We start from the raw sequence: 14,265 nt of genomic DNA on the forward strand, positions 1-14,265 counted from the left end.
AATAGGGATTATACGTGAATGAACAATATAGTTTACAAAAGATGTTTTACTTTATACAATGGCTACAATCTGCAAGATGTTGTACAGAAATTTATGTGAGAATTAATGCTATAATTTCCTCTACAATCAGTCTATATTTGCAATGGAAAGGTGTTCAAGGTAATTAATAGTGATCAATCCTAAAAAAGAAATCTTTCGAACAATAAAATTGTTGTTAACACACGAACAATCGGAAATATTGAATATTTTGGACATTATGTTGGCCAGAAAGAGCAAGGATGTGTCAATCATTTGAAGTTTTAATAACTTTTAAATGAAATAAGATTTTTAATTAATTTTTGTGTGAAATGCTATTAAATTATGTAAGTCGTAATATTATAGAGAAAATGTTGACTTCAAATCTGTGTCCAAGTACCTTTAAGCTGTCCTCAACTTATTGTTTGAATTTACACTGTAGTCCCACCCAATATCCCACAGGCCCCAACCCTCTGTCATGATTTGAACAAATCAAAGTCTACACTAACTGAGGATGCTTCCATACAAATATGACCAATCATGGCTTTGCTGTTCCAAAGAAAATTTTTAAAAAATTTTCTTATGTATTTCTATGTGAAAATATGATCGTCGATTGTGGCCCCGCCCTACTCCCGGGGCTCATGATTTGAACAAATTTAAAGCTACACTACCTGGTGATACTTACATATAAATATGACTAATCATAGCTTTGCTGTTCTTAAGTAGAAGTTTTTAAAGATCTTTCCTCTATATTCCTATGTAAAAATTTTACTGTACTTCGTGGCCCTGCCCTACATCATGAAAATGTGAAAGGTTTATGACAACAACCCTAATGATGACAGACAACAGACAAATTTTGATCAGAAAAGCTAACTACTGCGCCTTTGGCTCAGATGAGCTCAAAAGGAAGAAAACCTTACATGATATGATTTTAATCAATGTTTTATTAAGTTTACACTTAATGGATAAAATTTTTGTTCAAACTAATTTAAAAAATAGTTTCCAAAATTGACAATAAATGCATGAAGTACAAGAATAGCATCAGGTGGGTTTACACATAATTATTAGTAACCTTCATAAGTTGGTGGTGGCCTTTCAGTGTAGTTGATCCATGGGATAGTCTTGGGCTGGTAGTAGTGGGGAGACATAGAGTTGTAACAGTTCTGATGGAGCTCTCTTGATACAGGTGAAGATGCTATATATAAACAAGGTGTATTAATCAAATTTACAGTAAGATAAAAGAGCCATACACATTTGATAGTCACTTTTGCCTACTCTAGTAGTGATTTTTAAATACATTATTTAACCGAAATTTTGTCATACAACGTTAGTTTATACATGCCTTAAAGCAAATCACACAAAAATAATACATGTGTATTCAAATATTAATAGTTCCCTCATATGATACATATAAGATCGTTCAGTTTACATGGAGAATATAGTAAATACAGTGGCCTCCACTTAATCCGATAGCGGTTAAACAAATATTTCGGCTATTTCAATATAATATCAGAGCACAAAACCATTTCTTATATATTTATTTATAATTTCTTCTGATAATCTGATGAGAAAATATCAGAATTTTGTTTTATCTGATACAAAATTTTGGACCATCATAGTATTTATTGATAATTGTGACATTGTTCACACGTCTACTTCCTTAGTGAAGCCTTTGTTTACACTGTCTGGCACCTTGAGTACGATAATGAGGGGATTAGTTATGGCTGAACGCACGCAGTCACCTTACCTTTGTTAATAATTGGCACACTAGATTGATATGTTTTGATACAGTTATGATGATCAGCTTGGGTTTAAATTACTTTTCAGTGATGTACTTGATAATTATGATAACTGTTTGCAATTTTTTCCAAAGTTATATTAAAATTATTGAACGTAGAACGTATTAGCTTGTGCATGACAATTTACTGGGACATTGAAATGCATCATAGGTATGGGACTACTGACTTGAAAATTTTCACAAACCGGACTCAGAAGCATTATAAATATTAAAACCCTGATGATCAGGCATGAATTTTCTGAAAAATTATCAAAAGGGGTGCTAAAATCCATTATTTTTATTCTCTAGAACCTGAAAAAATCTGGTCGGCAGATCCGTAAACTGAAAGATATAAAAACTGTGGCCTAGAATTTATTGTTTACCGATCCTGCATATTTAACAATGTGTACATAAATAAGAGTTATCTTGCTTAAACCACTGTAATTTTATTCAAAAGGTGACAACACACTTGTAACCCTGCATGCTCTCTTATGCTGGATCTTATTGTCATCTGAAGGGTGACAACAGTTGTCACCCTGCGCGTGAGGGAGACATCACAAATTATCACACCTCACATGACATTCTCTAAACCAATCAGATTGAGTGAATAATTCTGAAGAATAATAATATATTTCAGGGTCAGCAGGGGAACCAGAAACACACAATTTATTTCTCTAGGCCTTACGAATAAACAAAATATGTATCCTGGTGTTTTTTATGCCCCCCTAAACGAAGTTTCATTTAACGAGGCCCAATCTACTTGAAAATTACGAAAACGGAATGATAAAAAATTTTAATTTTTGGAAATATTTTTGTATGTATCATGCTAAGAAAAAATAGAATGAAATTTTATAACCTTGCCTTTATTGTAATCAAATGGGGGCACTGTCAAGATATGGACCATTTTTTGTGTTTTTATACACAATTACATAGTAAAACCCTCCAATAAACAAAAAAATTGAAAATTTAAAAAAAATACATGATAAAATGTTTTGTTTTTCACATATATCATGCAATTTTCATTCTTCTTATAAAAAATGAAAAGAAAATTGAAGGTAGCCTTTATTGCAGTGACAAGGGGGCATATCAAAACACAAAATTAGCACTTATTTTATCCAACTAGACATATAATAAATGGGTGTACATAACAAACAAACGATGTTGCAATACGTGTATTAGTTTCTTAAAAATAAATAATTCCTACATTTAGAAATAATTTTCTCTTCATGCTTTTTTTTACATTTATATTCAAAAATGTTAAATACGTGGAAAAAAAATGAAGGCGACAAATGACGAATTTTACTAATATCATGTAATATATAGAAAAATAAAATATATCGGGGTTGCATTGAAATGATTCATAGACTAATTTTTTTTTAAATCAAGCTAATTCATGCATATTTAAGTCCTCAATAAAAACCGGTGTGTATAAAGACTTCAACATGTTCAAGGAGAGAGACTAAAATCGTTTACTTTTGGTTTGCAGTGTTTGTTATTTTAACTCACAAATTGAAATAAAACAAGGTAAAATTAATGAATATGTACCAAGAAAATTGATACCTCAAAATAAATCAAGTTCCAAAGTTGTTTATCACTTAAAAAAAAATTTAAAATTTAAAAAAAAAATGTAAATAATAGAAATACCATCTTTCAACATGTACAGTCTATAGAGTTACCAAGTTCAGCGAAACATTTTAGCGCAATTTGACGTCATTTTATGCCCTGTTCACACGGAGAGTTTAATTCGAATTAAACGTAAGTTTACTGCGAATTAGCTTCGCTTAGCGTTCACACGGAGAATTTAATGCGAATTAGTTTACTTGAATTAAGTTTACTGTGCATTAAATGGGCTTCGCATTAACTCCATGTGTGTATATACATGTATTTTTTGCTATGCGTAAGCTGGACAATTTGTTTAAAATTCTCGGACTTGCATGCGTAATGGCAATATTTAGTCAAATGCCACTTATCGGTGGTAGAAACTATAGGTACTTTTGCTATTTTTGAGTGAAAAACTAAGGAAAAGTTTGTTAATCATTAAAATGTGTATACAGGCACTTTGTCATTATGCCAAATGGATCTGCTTCAGCAAAAGGTGACGTGATTTGCAAAGGAAACAAACAAAACGTCATAATAGCCGTTTGCTGACGCCAGGCTGCAGAAGTAAACTTTTAATTCGCATTAGTTTACTTCGCATTAGCTGTCGTGTAAAACGCAATTTAATTCGCATTAGTTTGATTCGCATTAGTTTACTTCGCATTAATTTACTGCGAATTAGATTCTCCGTGTGAACAGGGCATTAATTGTGACGTTATTGTTATCAATTGTGACGGCAGTCAAGGGTACTGTGACGTGCCTGGGATCGAGAGCTGTGAAAATTACAAACGTATGCGCATTTTAAAATTATGATCTTTGGAAGCCTCGAAATTACATACCAATTAACTTGACCTTTGACCTTGATTTTATATAATTTTTGATACCCCTTCTGAAAAAACTTTAAACTCTTGAACGCTAAGGGCTTGCAATCTCATACTTAACAATTATGTAATCCTTGAGAAGACCCTTCATTAAATACCAAGAACTTTGACCTTGGTATTTGACCTACTTTTAAAAAAGCAAACCTTGACCATAACTTTTAAAGGGTTAGGGCTAGTGCATTCATATTTTACATATTTAATTCTTGTAACAAGACCTTTCATTTGATAGCAAGATCTTTGACTTTGACCTTGGAGGTTGACCTACTTTTTAAACCTTGGCCATAACTCCTGAGTGGTGAGGGCTAGGGCTTCCATACTTTACATTTTTATTTTTTTGTGGCAAGACCTTTCATTGAAACCAATGACCTTGACCTTGGAGATTTAAATATATATACCTATGAAAAAACTTTAACCTTGGCCTACTTTCATATTTCACAATACTGTAGATCACTAAATTTTCTCGACACCTTATTTTCGCGAGAGAGTCATAAACTCTTGATTAGCGAGACAAAATTTTCATGAATTGAGGTTATTGCTCTATATAATCTATTATACGCGAGAAATAAATTTTCACGAGCACACTGTCTCGCTTGCTTACGCGAAAATAAAGTTCTCATGAATAAAAAGTGATTTACAATAGTATTTCCATTGAGAATATACCCTATCTTTGGTACCAATATATTAAATTTGAATTTTAAAAAAGATTAATCTTTGCTATGTTGCCATATGGGGGCATCAGTGTTTTACATATACACATCTTATTTTAACATGCATTTACAGCCATGATGTTTCATTCACTTACAGTTTAAGTTCAAACAATGACTGTTTGAAAGTAAGAATTTCACAGATTTTTTTTCTACATTTATATTCAAAAATTTAAACACTGTATATAAAAATGTAAAGAAAAAGTGAGCAAGCTCAGTTAGCTCACATACCCCATGCTCCCCTGAAAGTTGAAGTGCTGAAATTCCCGGAAAAATAAAGGAATTGGAATTTCCTGGTATATATGCACATCTACACATTGTGTCCTAAATATCTGCTAAGTCTGACAAAATTCTCTGCAGCGATTTATGTGGAGTTGTGCTGACAAACTTTCATATATATATTCAAGGTATGGACAAAAATATAAGTTGAAATGTGCTAAAATTCCCAGAAAAATAAAGATATATTGTGTGAAAATTTGTTATGGTAATATGCACATCTACACACTGTGTCCTAAATATCTGCAAATTTTGACAAAATTCTGTGCAGCGGTTTAAGAGGAGTTGCGCTTACAAACTGTTCATTTCTATATTCAAGGTATTGCCAACAAGAGGCCCATGGGCCTTATAGGTCACCTGAGTATCATGCGACAACTTTCCAACAATTGAATTTGATTCATGTTTTAAACTAGAGGCCATGAAATTTACAATTTTGAAAGAAGCACCATTGCTTACCATAATTATACACTCAGCATGCTTATTTTTGTTACTTAATACCCAGAGGTAGATCAGAGTAACAAAGAGAACATGTATTTCCACTTTTAGTGAATTTCAGGGCCCCTGGGTCAGGGCTTCTTGTGTTAGGGCGGGTCCACAGTTGAGCTCCCTATCCCACAGGAACCACTGACCCTGGGGCCACATCTTTCAAAATTTTGGAATTTTTTGAAATTTTATTTCATCATGATGTTGATTAATACCAAAGTGCAGATTTCAAAGCATTAAATTATTTCAGATTACGTTACCCCCCCCCCCCCCCCCCAAGTACCTCTGTCCCAGGGGCCAGGAAGTTAATCATTTTTGGAAGAAGCAGGGTTTTTGTTATAAACATATACTAAGATCATTGGCATTATACCCAACAGCAAAGGAAAAGATTTTCAAAGAATTCATGCATTTTCACTCTATAAACATTTAGAAGCCCTAACCCAGGGACCCTGAAATTCAAAAATCTCAAAGAGGCATCCTTCCTCCTCATAACTATGTACATAGTTCATTGGTTAAAAACTCAGGTGCAGAAAAGAAGAGTTTTAAAGAATTTATGCATTTTCATTATATAATCAATAAAGCCCCGTCCTAACACCAGAACCTCCAACCCAGGGGCCATTAAATTCACAATTTTGGAAGAGGTAGCCTTACCAAACATAACTATGTACTTGGTTAGTTTATTTAATGCCCATGAACAGAGAAGAAGAATTTCAAAGAATTTTTGCATTTCACTATATAATATAGACCCCCCCCCCCCCCCGGCACTAGAACCCCCAACCCAGGGGCCATTAAATTCACAATTTTGGAAAAGGCGGTCATTTTCAACTTAACCTATGCACTTGGTTAGTTTATTTAATGCCCAGGAGCAGAAAAGAAGAATTTCAAAGAAATAATGCATTTTCACTATATAACCTGTTTAGCCCCGCCCTAGCACTAGAACCCCTGACCCTGGGGCCATGAATTTCACAATTTTGGTAGAGGACTCAATGCTGATAACAATCATACCAACGGTTTGACTGCTTGATGTCCCGGAGTAAAGAAGATTTTTAAAGATTGCACTAATTTTAGTGGTTTTTGCCCCACCCCCCAGGCCCCAGGTGGCAGGGACCATGAAATTCATAATTTTTGTTCCTCTTCATCCATAGATGCTATATGCCAAATTTGGTTGAAATTGGTTCAATGGTTTTAGAGAAGAAGCTAAAGATGTTTAAATGTTAACGCACGACGAACGACGCACCACGACGGACGAAAACAGATAGTAATAGGTCTCCTGAGTTTACTCAGGTGACCTAAAAATCTAAGTTTTTAGTGTGGAAATTCCCGGAAAAAATAAAGGAATTGGAATTTCCTGGTAATATGCATATCTACACATTTAGTCCTAAATATCTGCAAAGTTTGATGAAATTCTGTGCAGTTTAAGAGGAGTTGCGCTGACAAAAAACAGGACTATCCGACTGACTGACTGACACTCTGACTGACTGATGGACAGGTCTAAAACATTATACCTCACGCAACTTGTTGCATGGGGTATAATTATGTATCTTGGTATAATCTACTTGTGTATTTAGTCTAAATGTATTTGAAACATTTCAACCTGACTCGTACATGTGAATAAAATCTGGAGACCAACTATGCCATCTATACCAAAGCTTAGCACAACAAAATATTGTTAACACTATAGATAAATGTTATTACCTCGATAATGTCTGTTTGGATCTGGACTTCTGTAACACAAGTAATAAAGCATAATTATGATGCATTTTTTTCAGGTATCATTTATTATAAATATATTTTTTCTGCATTAGAAATATAGTATGCATTCCTGGGCCCATTATTTCAGTTAAGTCTATAGTTCTATGAGTTTTATTGAAAGATTTTAACCCCCCCCCCCCCCCACTACCACCAAAGTGGGTAGAAAAGGCTAAATTCATGTTTCCTTTCTTGAAAAAAAAAAAAACAGTTCCAACAAGAAAGAAGACTAAACAAGAGGCCCATGGGCCACATCACTCACCTGAGCACATGGGCTAGTTAAAAAACACAGATCAGCTAAGTATTGAAAAGTTTACTTATTGGGGGAGGGGGGATTTGATTTTATGTCACTATAATATCAGTGAAGTATACATGTATAATTTTGCCATACTTGAGAAGAGTTTTAAAGGTCAAATAAAACCTTATCAACCTCCAACAAGTGAAAATCTGGTCATAACCATACATTTTTTTTGTTTTTTTTTAAATATTTTATTTAATAACATATTAACAATAACTGTGTAGGCAATGCCTCCTCAGAGGCCCTCGCAGATATATCCTCACCTGGGGTGCCAGGAGCTCCCTGGATCGGATAGAAAAAAGAATTGTACATATCAAGGATACTAACTATGTAGTTAAATACAGTAGGATAGAATATAATAAACAAAATCAAAGGCCTGAAGGGCCACAATGGCGCCGCGCTTTAGATATGGCAGTGATACCGTGAAATAATTATATAGCTTAGTTGTACATGTATATCTAGAAAAAATACCACGATTTCAGCATTTATGAAATAAAAGCATTCAACTCATATGGTCCAACTGAACGGCTTGAGAACTGGTTTTTAGCTCACCTGAGCCGAAGGCTCAAGTGAGCTTTTCTGATCAAAATTTGTCCGTTGTCTGTTGTCGTCGTCGTTGTCGTTGTAAACTTTTCACTTTTTCATCTTCTTCTCAAGAACCACTGGGCCAATTTCAACCAAACTTGGCACAAAGTATCCTTGGGTGAATGGGATTCAAGTTTGTTCAAATGAAGGGCCACGCCCTTTTCCAAGGGGAGATAATCATGAATTAGAGAAAAATTATTGGCATTTTTAAAAAATCTTCTTCTCAAGAACCACTGGGCTAGGAAAGATGAAACTCATGTGGAATCATCCTCAGGTAGTGTAGATTCAAGTTTGTTCAAGTCATGACCCCCGGGGGTAGGGCGGGGCCAAAATGGCCGATCAAAGTTTTACATAGGAATATATAGGAAAAATCTTTAAAAATCTTCTTCTCAAGAACCACTGGGCCAGGAAAGATGAAACTCATGTGGAATCATCCTCAGGTAGTGTAGATTCAAATTTGTTCAAGTCATGACCCCCGGGGGTAGGGCGGGGCCAAAATGGCCAATCAAAGTTTTCCATAGGAATATATAGGAAAAATCTTTAAAAATCTTCTTCTCAAGAACCACTGGGCCAGGAAAGATGAAACTCAAGTGGAATCATCCTCAGGTAATGTAGATTTAAATTTGTTCAAGTCATGACCCCCGGGGGTAGGGCGGGGCCAAAACCAATCAAAGTTTTCCATAGGAATATATAGGAAAAATCTTTAAAAATCTTCTTCTCAAGAACCACTGCGCCAGGAAAGATGAAACTCATGTGGAATCATCCTCAGGTAATGTAGATTTAAATTTGTTCAAGTCATGACCCCTGGGGGCAGGGCATGGCCAAAATGGCCGACCAAAGTTTTACATAATATATAGGGAAACCTTTTTAAATCTTCTTTTCAAGTACTTCAAAGCCAGGATTAGTTATATTTGTATGGAATCATCCTCAGGTAATGTAGATTCTAGTTCGTTCAAATTATGATCCCCTTGGGGGTTAAAGTCAAGCCCCCCCCTCCCAACTTAAGTTAACTTTCAGTTCTGATCTGATATGTGTTTTTTCCTAGTTGATGTGCTCAGGTGAGCTCTGTGGCCCCTGGGCCTCTTGTTATGTGTAGTCACTACTCAGTACCCCGGTAAAAGAGTATCAGGACCATACTTGCCAACACCCAAGATGTAAAAATCTGGTCATTTGTGTACATGTATTTATTATTATTAATATATTCCATCAGTGCATACTATTAGTTCAAGATATATTACTGTAGTCAGCGGCGACTCACACAAATTGTTCCGACAAAAATAGTTCCATCATTAATAAGTAGATACAACATAATTGTTCCTGATAAGAATAATGTTGTGTATGTCATACGTAAAAGAAACCAAAATTAATGTTAATTTTTCCTCCAAAGATCACTTTCTCCCCTAAATGCAAATAAAAAATGTTCATATTCCTACGCTCGCTCCCTTCTCCCTCCTCAGCTTTTTTTTTTTTTAAACATGTTTGATAACAGAGAATATCTAGGTCATTCTTTGGTTGATATTTTTTCACTGATGAATTGATTATACTATATCAACAACTGTAGTAAAATCATGTTAATTGTTCGTTAATTATCATATAATTTCCACTTAGAGAAAAAAAATAATCATTCTGTGTGTGTAGTATATTAAATGACGGAATTTTAATCCCTAAGCATATTCCTGCACGTGTGTGGACAAACTACACATAGGGAGAGTACCTATAAAATGTGTAACAAAACCCGAACTGGCCGGGGATTTCTAAACTGACAATCGTTTAATTTTTATTAATCAGAATTTGTATTCATGTAATCTAATTATGAAAAAAAAGTTCTGTCTGCCATCGTAACTTCTTTGTTCGCGAGAGTTCGTTTGACAACTCCATCGAACATGTGTATAGACCAAGACTATAACTGGTCTTGCGGACATAGGTATGTGTACTGTTTGTTAGCATGGTTAGGAGACTGGGTGACCATAATGCTACGGACTCACGAAATTTACACAAGTTCTATAATTACACAGTTCAGTTTTATTTTTATTAAATACAGTTTTATTTTTATTTCATTAAACACTGTTAAACATATTAAATCTAAAAGTCCAATATCTTTGGATATGGGGTAACCCATATCTATTCTTGTTATTCTTCTATTTTAAAAAAGGCTTTACTGAATTATTTACTTACAATGATGAAAAATTATTGATTAAATTGACATGTTAAATAAGAACATTGGTTTCATTGTCCAGCATTGACATGAATTATGGTAAGTCTGCATTAAAAAAAAAAGAGTCTTTTCGGACTATATGTGCTAACAGGGACCTACATCATGTTTATACTAATATATTGTTTATATATAGGTCCCTGGTGCAATTTTAGAGGATTTGAAATTACTTTTCCTCTCTCATAATTAGGCCTAATTATTTAATTAACCAGTGTAATGTGTACTAAATGTACAGTAAGACCTACACTGTTTTCGACCACTTTATTTTATGTAATCAGGTAATGAAAGTTGTTTTCCAAGATTCCTTGACATGTACATAAATATTGTTTCTCTTTCTCTTTGTTCAATTTGTTCCTGCTGGTCTTGATAACAATCTTGTTCAACTTCTGTTGGAAGCCATTTTAAATTTTGATTTGTCAAAACAATTCCAGTTAATTGTTTACACCTCCACCGATAATTTACTAGCCTGATGAACCACATAGCCATCGGCATTGTTTACGTAGATCAAGCTGGAAGTTAAAAATACAACCTAATTTATGAACCAAATCCGGAAATCGGGGATTTGGGTGATAAGCATGACTCACCGTGTCATAAAAAATAATCAGGTTAAGGGTCGAAAAGTAACCCGACGAAAGTGGGTGAGTTGTCAACTATGTATAGGACTGTTGAAATTGTATGATTTTCAAGCAATTTATGGAATAAATGCAAAAAGTGGCATGTATATTCCTACGCCAGATACATGAAGGTCTTGGTTTGAGTACTATATTATTTGGCGCATGAAGAAAGCGGTGAACAGTCAGAGATTTCATCATAGCTATATGTGCGCCGATCTAAAGCTTGACGCCATAAAAATGCATACATGACAGTTCACTTTTTATGAGTACAAAACATGTATGTTTCATTCATATTTCGTATTTGTTTTACATTTATATATATATATCAAACTATAGCAATTTTACAAAAAATATTCGTAGGGGGCACCAACGCATCAAGTCCAAAAGGTCATTACCACACTTAGAAAGCAAACAAGAGCCCTACACGCCTTATAGGTCACCTGAGTTAAAATAATCATGCAACAACATACCAACAGTTGAATTTGGTTCATGTTTTAGAGGCCATGAAATTCACAATTTTGAAAAGAGGCACAATTGCTAATCAAAAATATACATTAAGCATGCTTACTTTGGTTACTTAATCAGGTCCAGTACAATCTCTTGATTTAGCTATATAGCTTTAAATAGTTATATACTTTATTAAGCTATTCAAAATAGCTTTATTTAGCTATTTATTACAGTTTTTCACAAAAATGTTTTTTGCTAGAAATAAACAAAAAGGCGCATGTTTTTGACTCTTCATATACGAGGGGTTATCAAAAAGTTCGTGGACTAGCGCCATAAAATTAAAACCGCTCAAGGTACATCAATGAATTTTTAAATTTCTAGTAAGCATCATCTTTTCTACCCAAAGAATAAACCACAAATCATGAATTTTATTTTTTAATGAATTAGTAACGTTTCTGTAAGCAATGGTATGTCCAAACGGCTCAACCTCGAAAACGACGTTTTTTTTTTTTACCTATGTGTAACTGAGAAAAACTCATTTGATATGACTATTTGACATCCAAAAATCCCGTTAATTCAGGTATGTGTCGGAACACAATTGTTCTGTTAAATATGAAATTTTCACTTCATTCTGGAAGTTTTATGAAATTTTATCATAAATTTTACACGGAATGTCGAAACAAATGAGGCCTTGAAAATGACGTCAAAAGGGGGGAGGGGTTTCCGTTTCCAACATTATATAAAGTTTCGCCCCTGAAACAAATAGTATAGACCTAAAATATGTTGAAACTGGCTACAGAGAAATAATATGCATCCAGAGTACTTGTCTTTTAATGTCAAAATAGATTCAGAGAATAAAGGGATACACAGTTAATGTCGATTTGCAGTCAAGGTGTGAAAAATCAATCCCGTCAAAAATGACGTTGATCATGTGTTGTAGATATTGAACTCTCAAAAGCAAAATATGCCAGCACAATCAAGCGCGGATCTCTTCCAATGTATTAATCCATCTGGAATATTATATTCCTTGAAGGCCACTGTTAATGACATTGTAAAGTCATAAAAACAAGGCGGGTTTAAGTCCTTACTCAGCTCCAGGGAATCTCATCAAAAAAGTGTATGAGGTAGAAGAAGATGACATTGAAAAAACAATGACTTATCGGACGTCATGAAAATAAACGACGACAGCGCCGGGTGAACATATTATGTCGTTTTCATTTTATAATAATTCGTCAAATAATGAACGTATCAGGCTAAAATTTTCAACATTTCTCTATTTTGTGTTGTTTTATGTTCCATATAAATTTTGAAAGCACAGACTACATAGTACTAATTTTATAGCCTCAGTCCACGAACTTTTTGATAACCCCTCGTATGTACTATGGGCTATAAAAACAACAACCAAAATGAAAGATATTTCTAACATTGCAGCTTTTGAATACTTTTAAGCAAAAAGAGAATTTCTATTGTTAAAGTAACTGTCCACTAGCATGAATCCGGGATGTTTCGCCCCGATTCTGTTTCGCACTGAGATGGTTCGCGCCAGGATGATTCGAGCCCATTTAGGTGCGAAACATCTCACGATTTATTTCAAATATTCCATAACATTTTTATCCATTTTAAAATAAAAAATATTTATGAATTATAAGATTTACATATATAGATGTTGTGTGTTCAAATGCATTTAACTTAATAATATGCACTGCCAAAGATTACGGATCGTGTTCATCAAATTCCATGAGCATTACAGAGACATATAAAACCATTTATATGTTTCTGATTGTAATTAGTGGAGATCAGAAGGTGAGAATTTATTAATCTTCTTGAATTAAAAAAAAAAATATCAAAAAAAATAAAAATTGACATCATATTACATGTTTAAAATCTAAAATTTTTTTAAACGGACTTCAGTAGGCTAGCACATATTTGTACAACGATGGGGGCGAACCATCTCAACGCGAAATGGAATGGGTGCAAAACATCGTACCGCGAACGATGCATAGGTGCGAAACATCCCGTTACCCACTAGCATGAGTGGCAGTGCATGTGTTGAGGCATGGATAAGTATGATTGCTTCTCATTATACTGAACTGTTACCAATCAATTATCTTGTTGACCATAATTGGTCTCCTTTATTATATCATTGCAGAAGTAACTGTGTCAATTGCTTTATATAGCCCCAAAACTTGTAGAACTTTGAGTACAAAGTCTCTCAAGAATTTGGTGAGTGATTTTTACATGCATTATTTTAAGGAGTTCAAGGTTGTATATCATCACTGCACCAAGGTGCACTTTTTAGTACATACTGAGAAAATTACACCTTTAAGAAAAAAAAATTAGTAAAATAGCTAAATTAAGCTATTCTGAATAGAATAGAATTAATTGAGCTGGTCTAGCTTGTACTGACCATGAAAAATGCATTGTACCAAATAAAATAGAAGGAATGCAGGCATTGTATGCTTAGCTGATCAAAATGTACATCATGTCTACTTTTCAAAAAGTTTGTCAATGCATTTTATTTTTTCATATGGTACTAATAAAAATAGCCTATATGCTTTATTAATTATTATTAGATATTTTAGACAGGGGTTAAAGTATGTGACCCAAAAGTTAAATTGCTTCAATCAT

General features: G+C 34.0%; 1 protein-coding gene across 2 annotated transcripts in view; it reads right to left on the reverse strand.

Moving 5' to 3' along the window:
* Window positions 1–1,018: 1,018 nt before the first annotated feature.
* Window positions 1,019–14,265, reverse strand: part of LOC134269094 (uncharacterized) — a 131,369-nt gene continuing 118,122 nt past the window's right edge. Inside the window, exons 4-5 of one of the 2 annotated variants that reach the window (XM_062751319.1) lie at window positions 7,428–7,456; window positions 1,021–1,210 (exon numbers count right to left, since the gene is read on the reverse strand). In XM_062751319.1, coding sequence (XP_062607303.1) covers window positions 1,080–1,210; window positions 7,428–7,456 — 160 coding nt within the window. In that variant the 3' untranslated portion in view covers window positions 1,021–1,079. Of the gene's footprint in view, window positions 1,211–7,427; window positions 7,457–14,265 lie in introns of both variants that reach the window. The other variant, XM_062751325.1, reaches the window with a different exon arrangement.

This window comes from Saccostrea cucullata, unplaced genomic scaffold (genome assembly GCF_032062105.1).
Source record: "Saccostrea cucullata isolate Sc308-1 unplaced genomic scaffold, CSIRO_AGI_Scuc_v1 ctg700, whole genome shotgun sequence".
NCBI classification, from domain to species: Eukaryota; Metazoa; Mollusca; class Bivalvia; order Ostreida; family Ostreidae; genus Saccostrea; species Saccostrea cuccullata.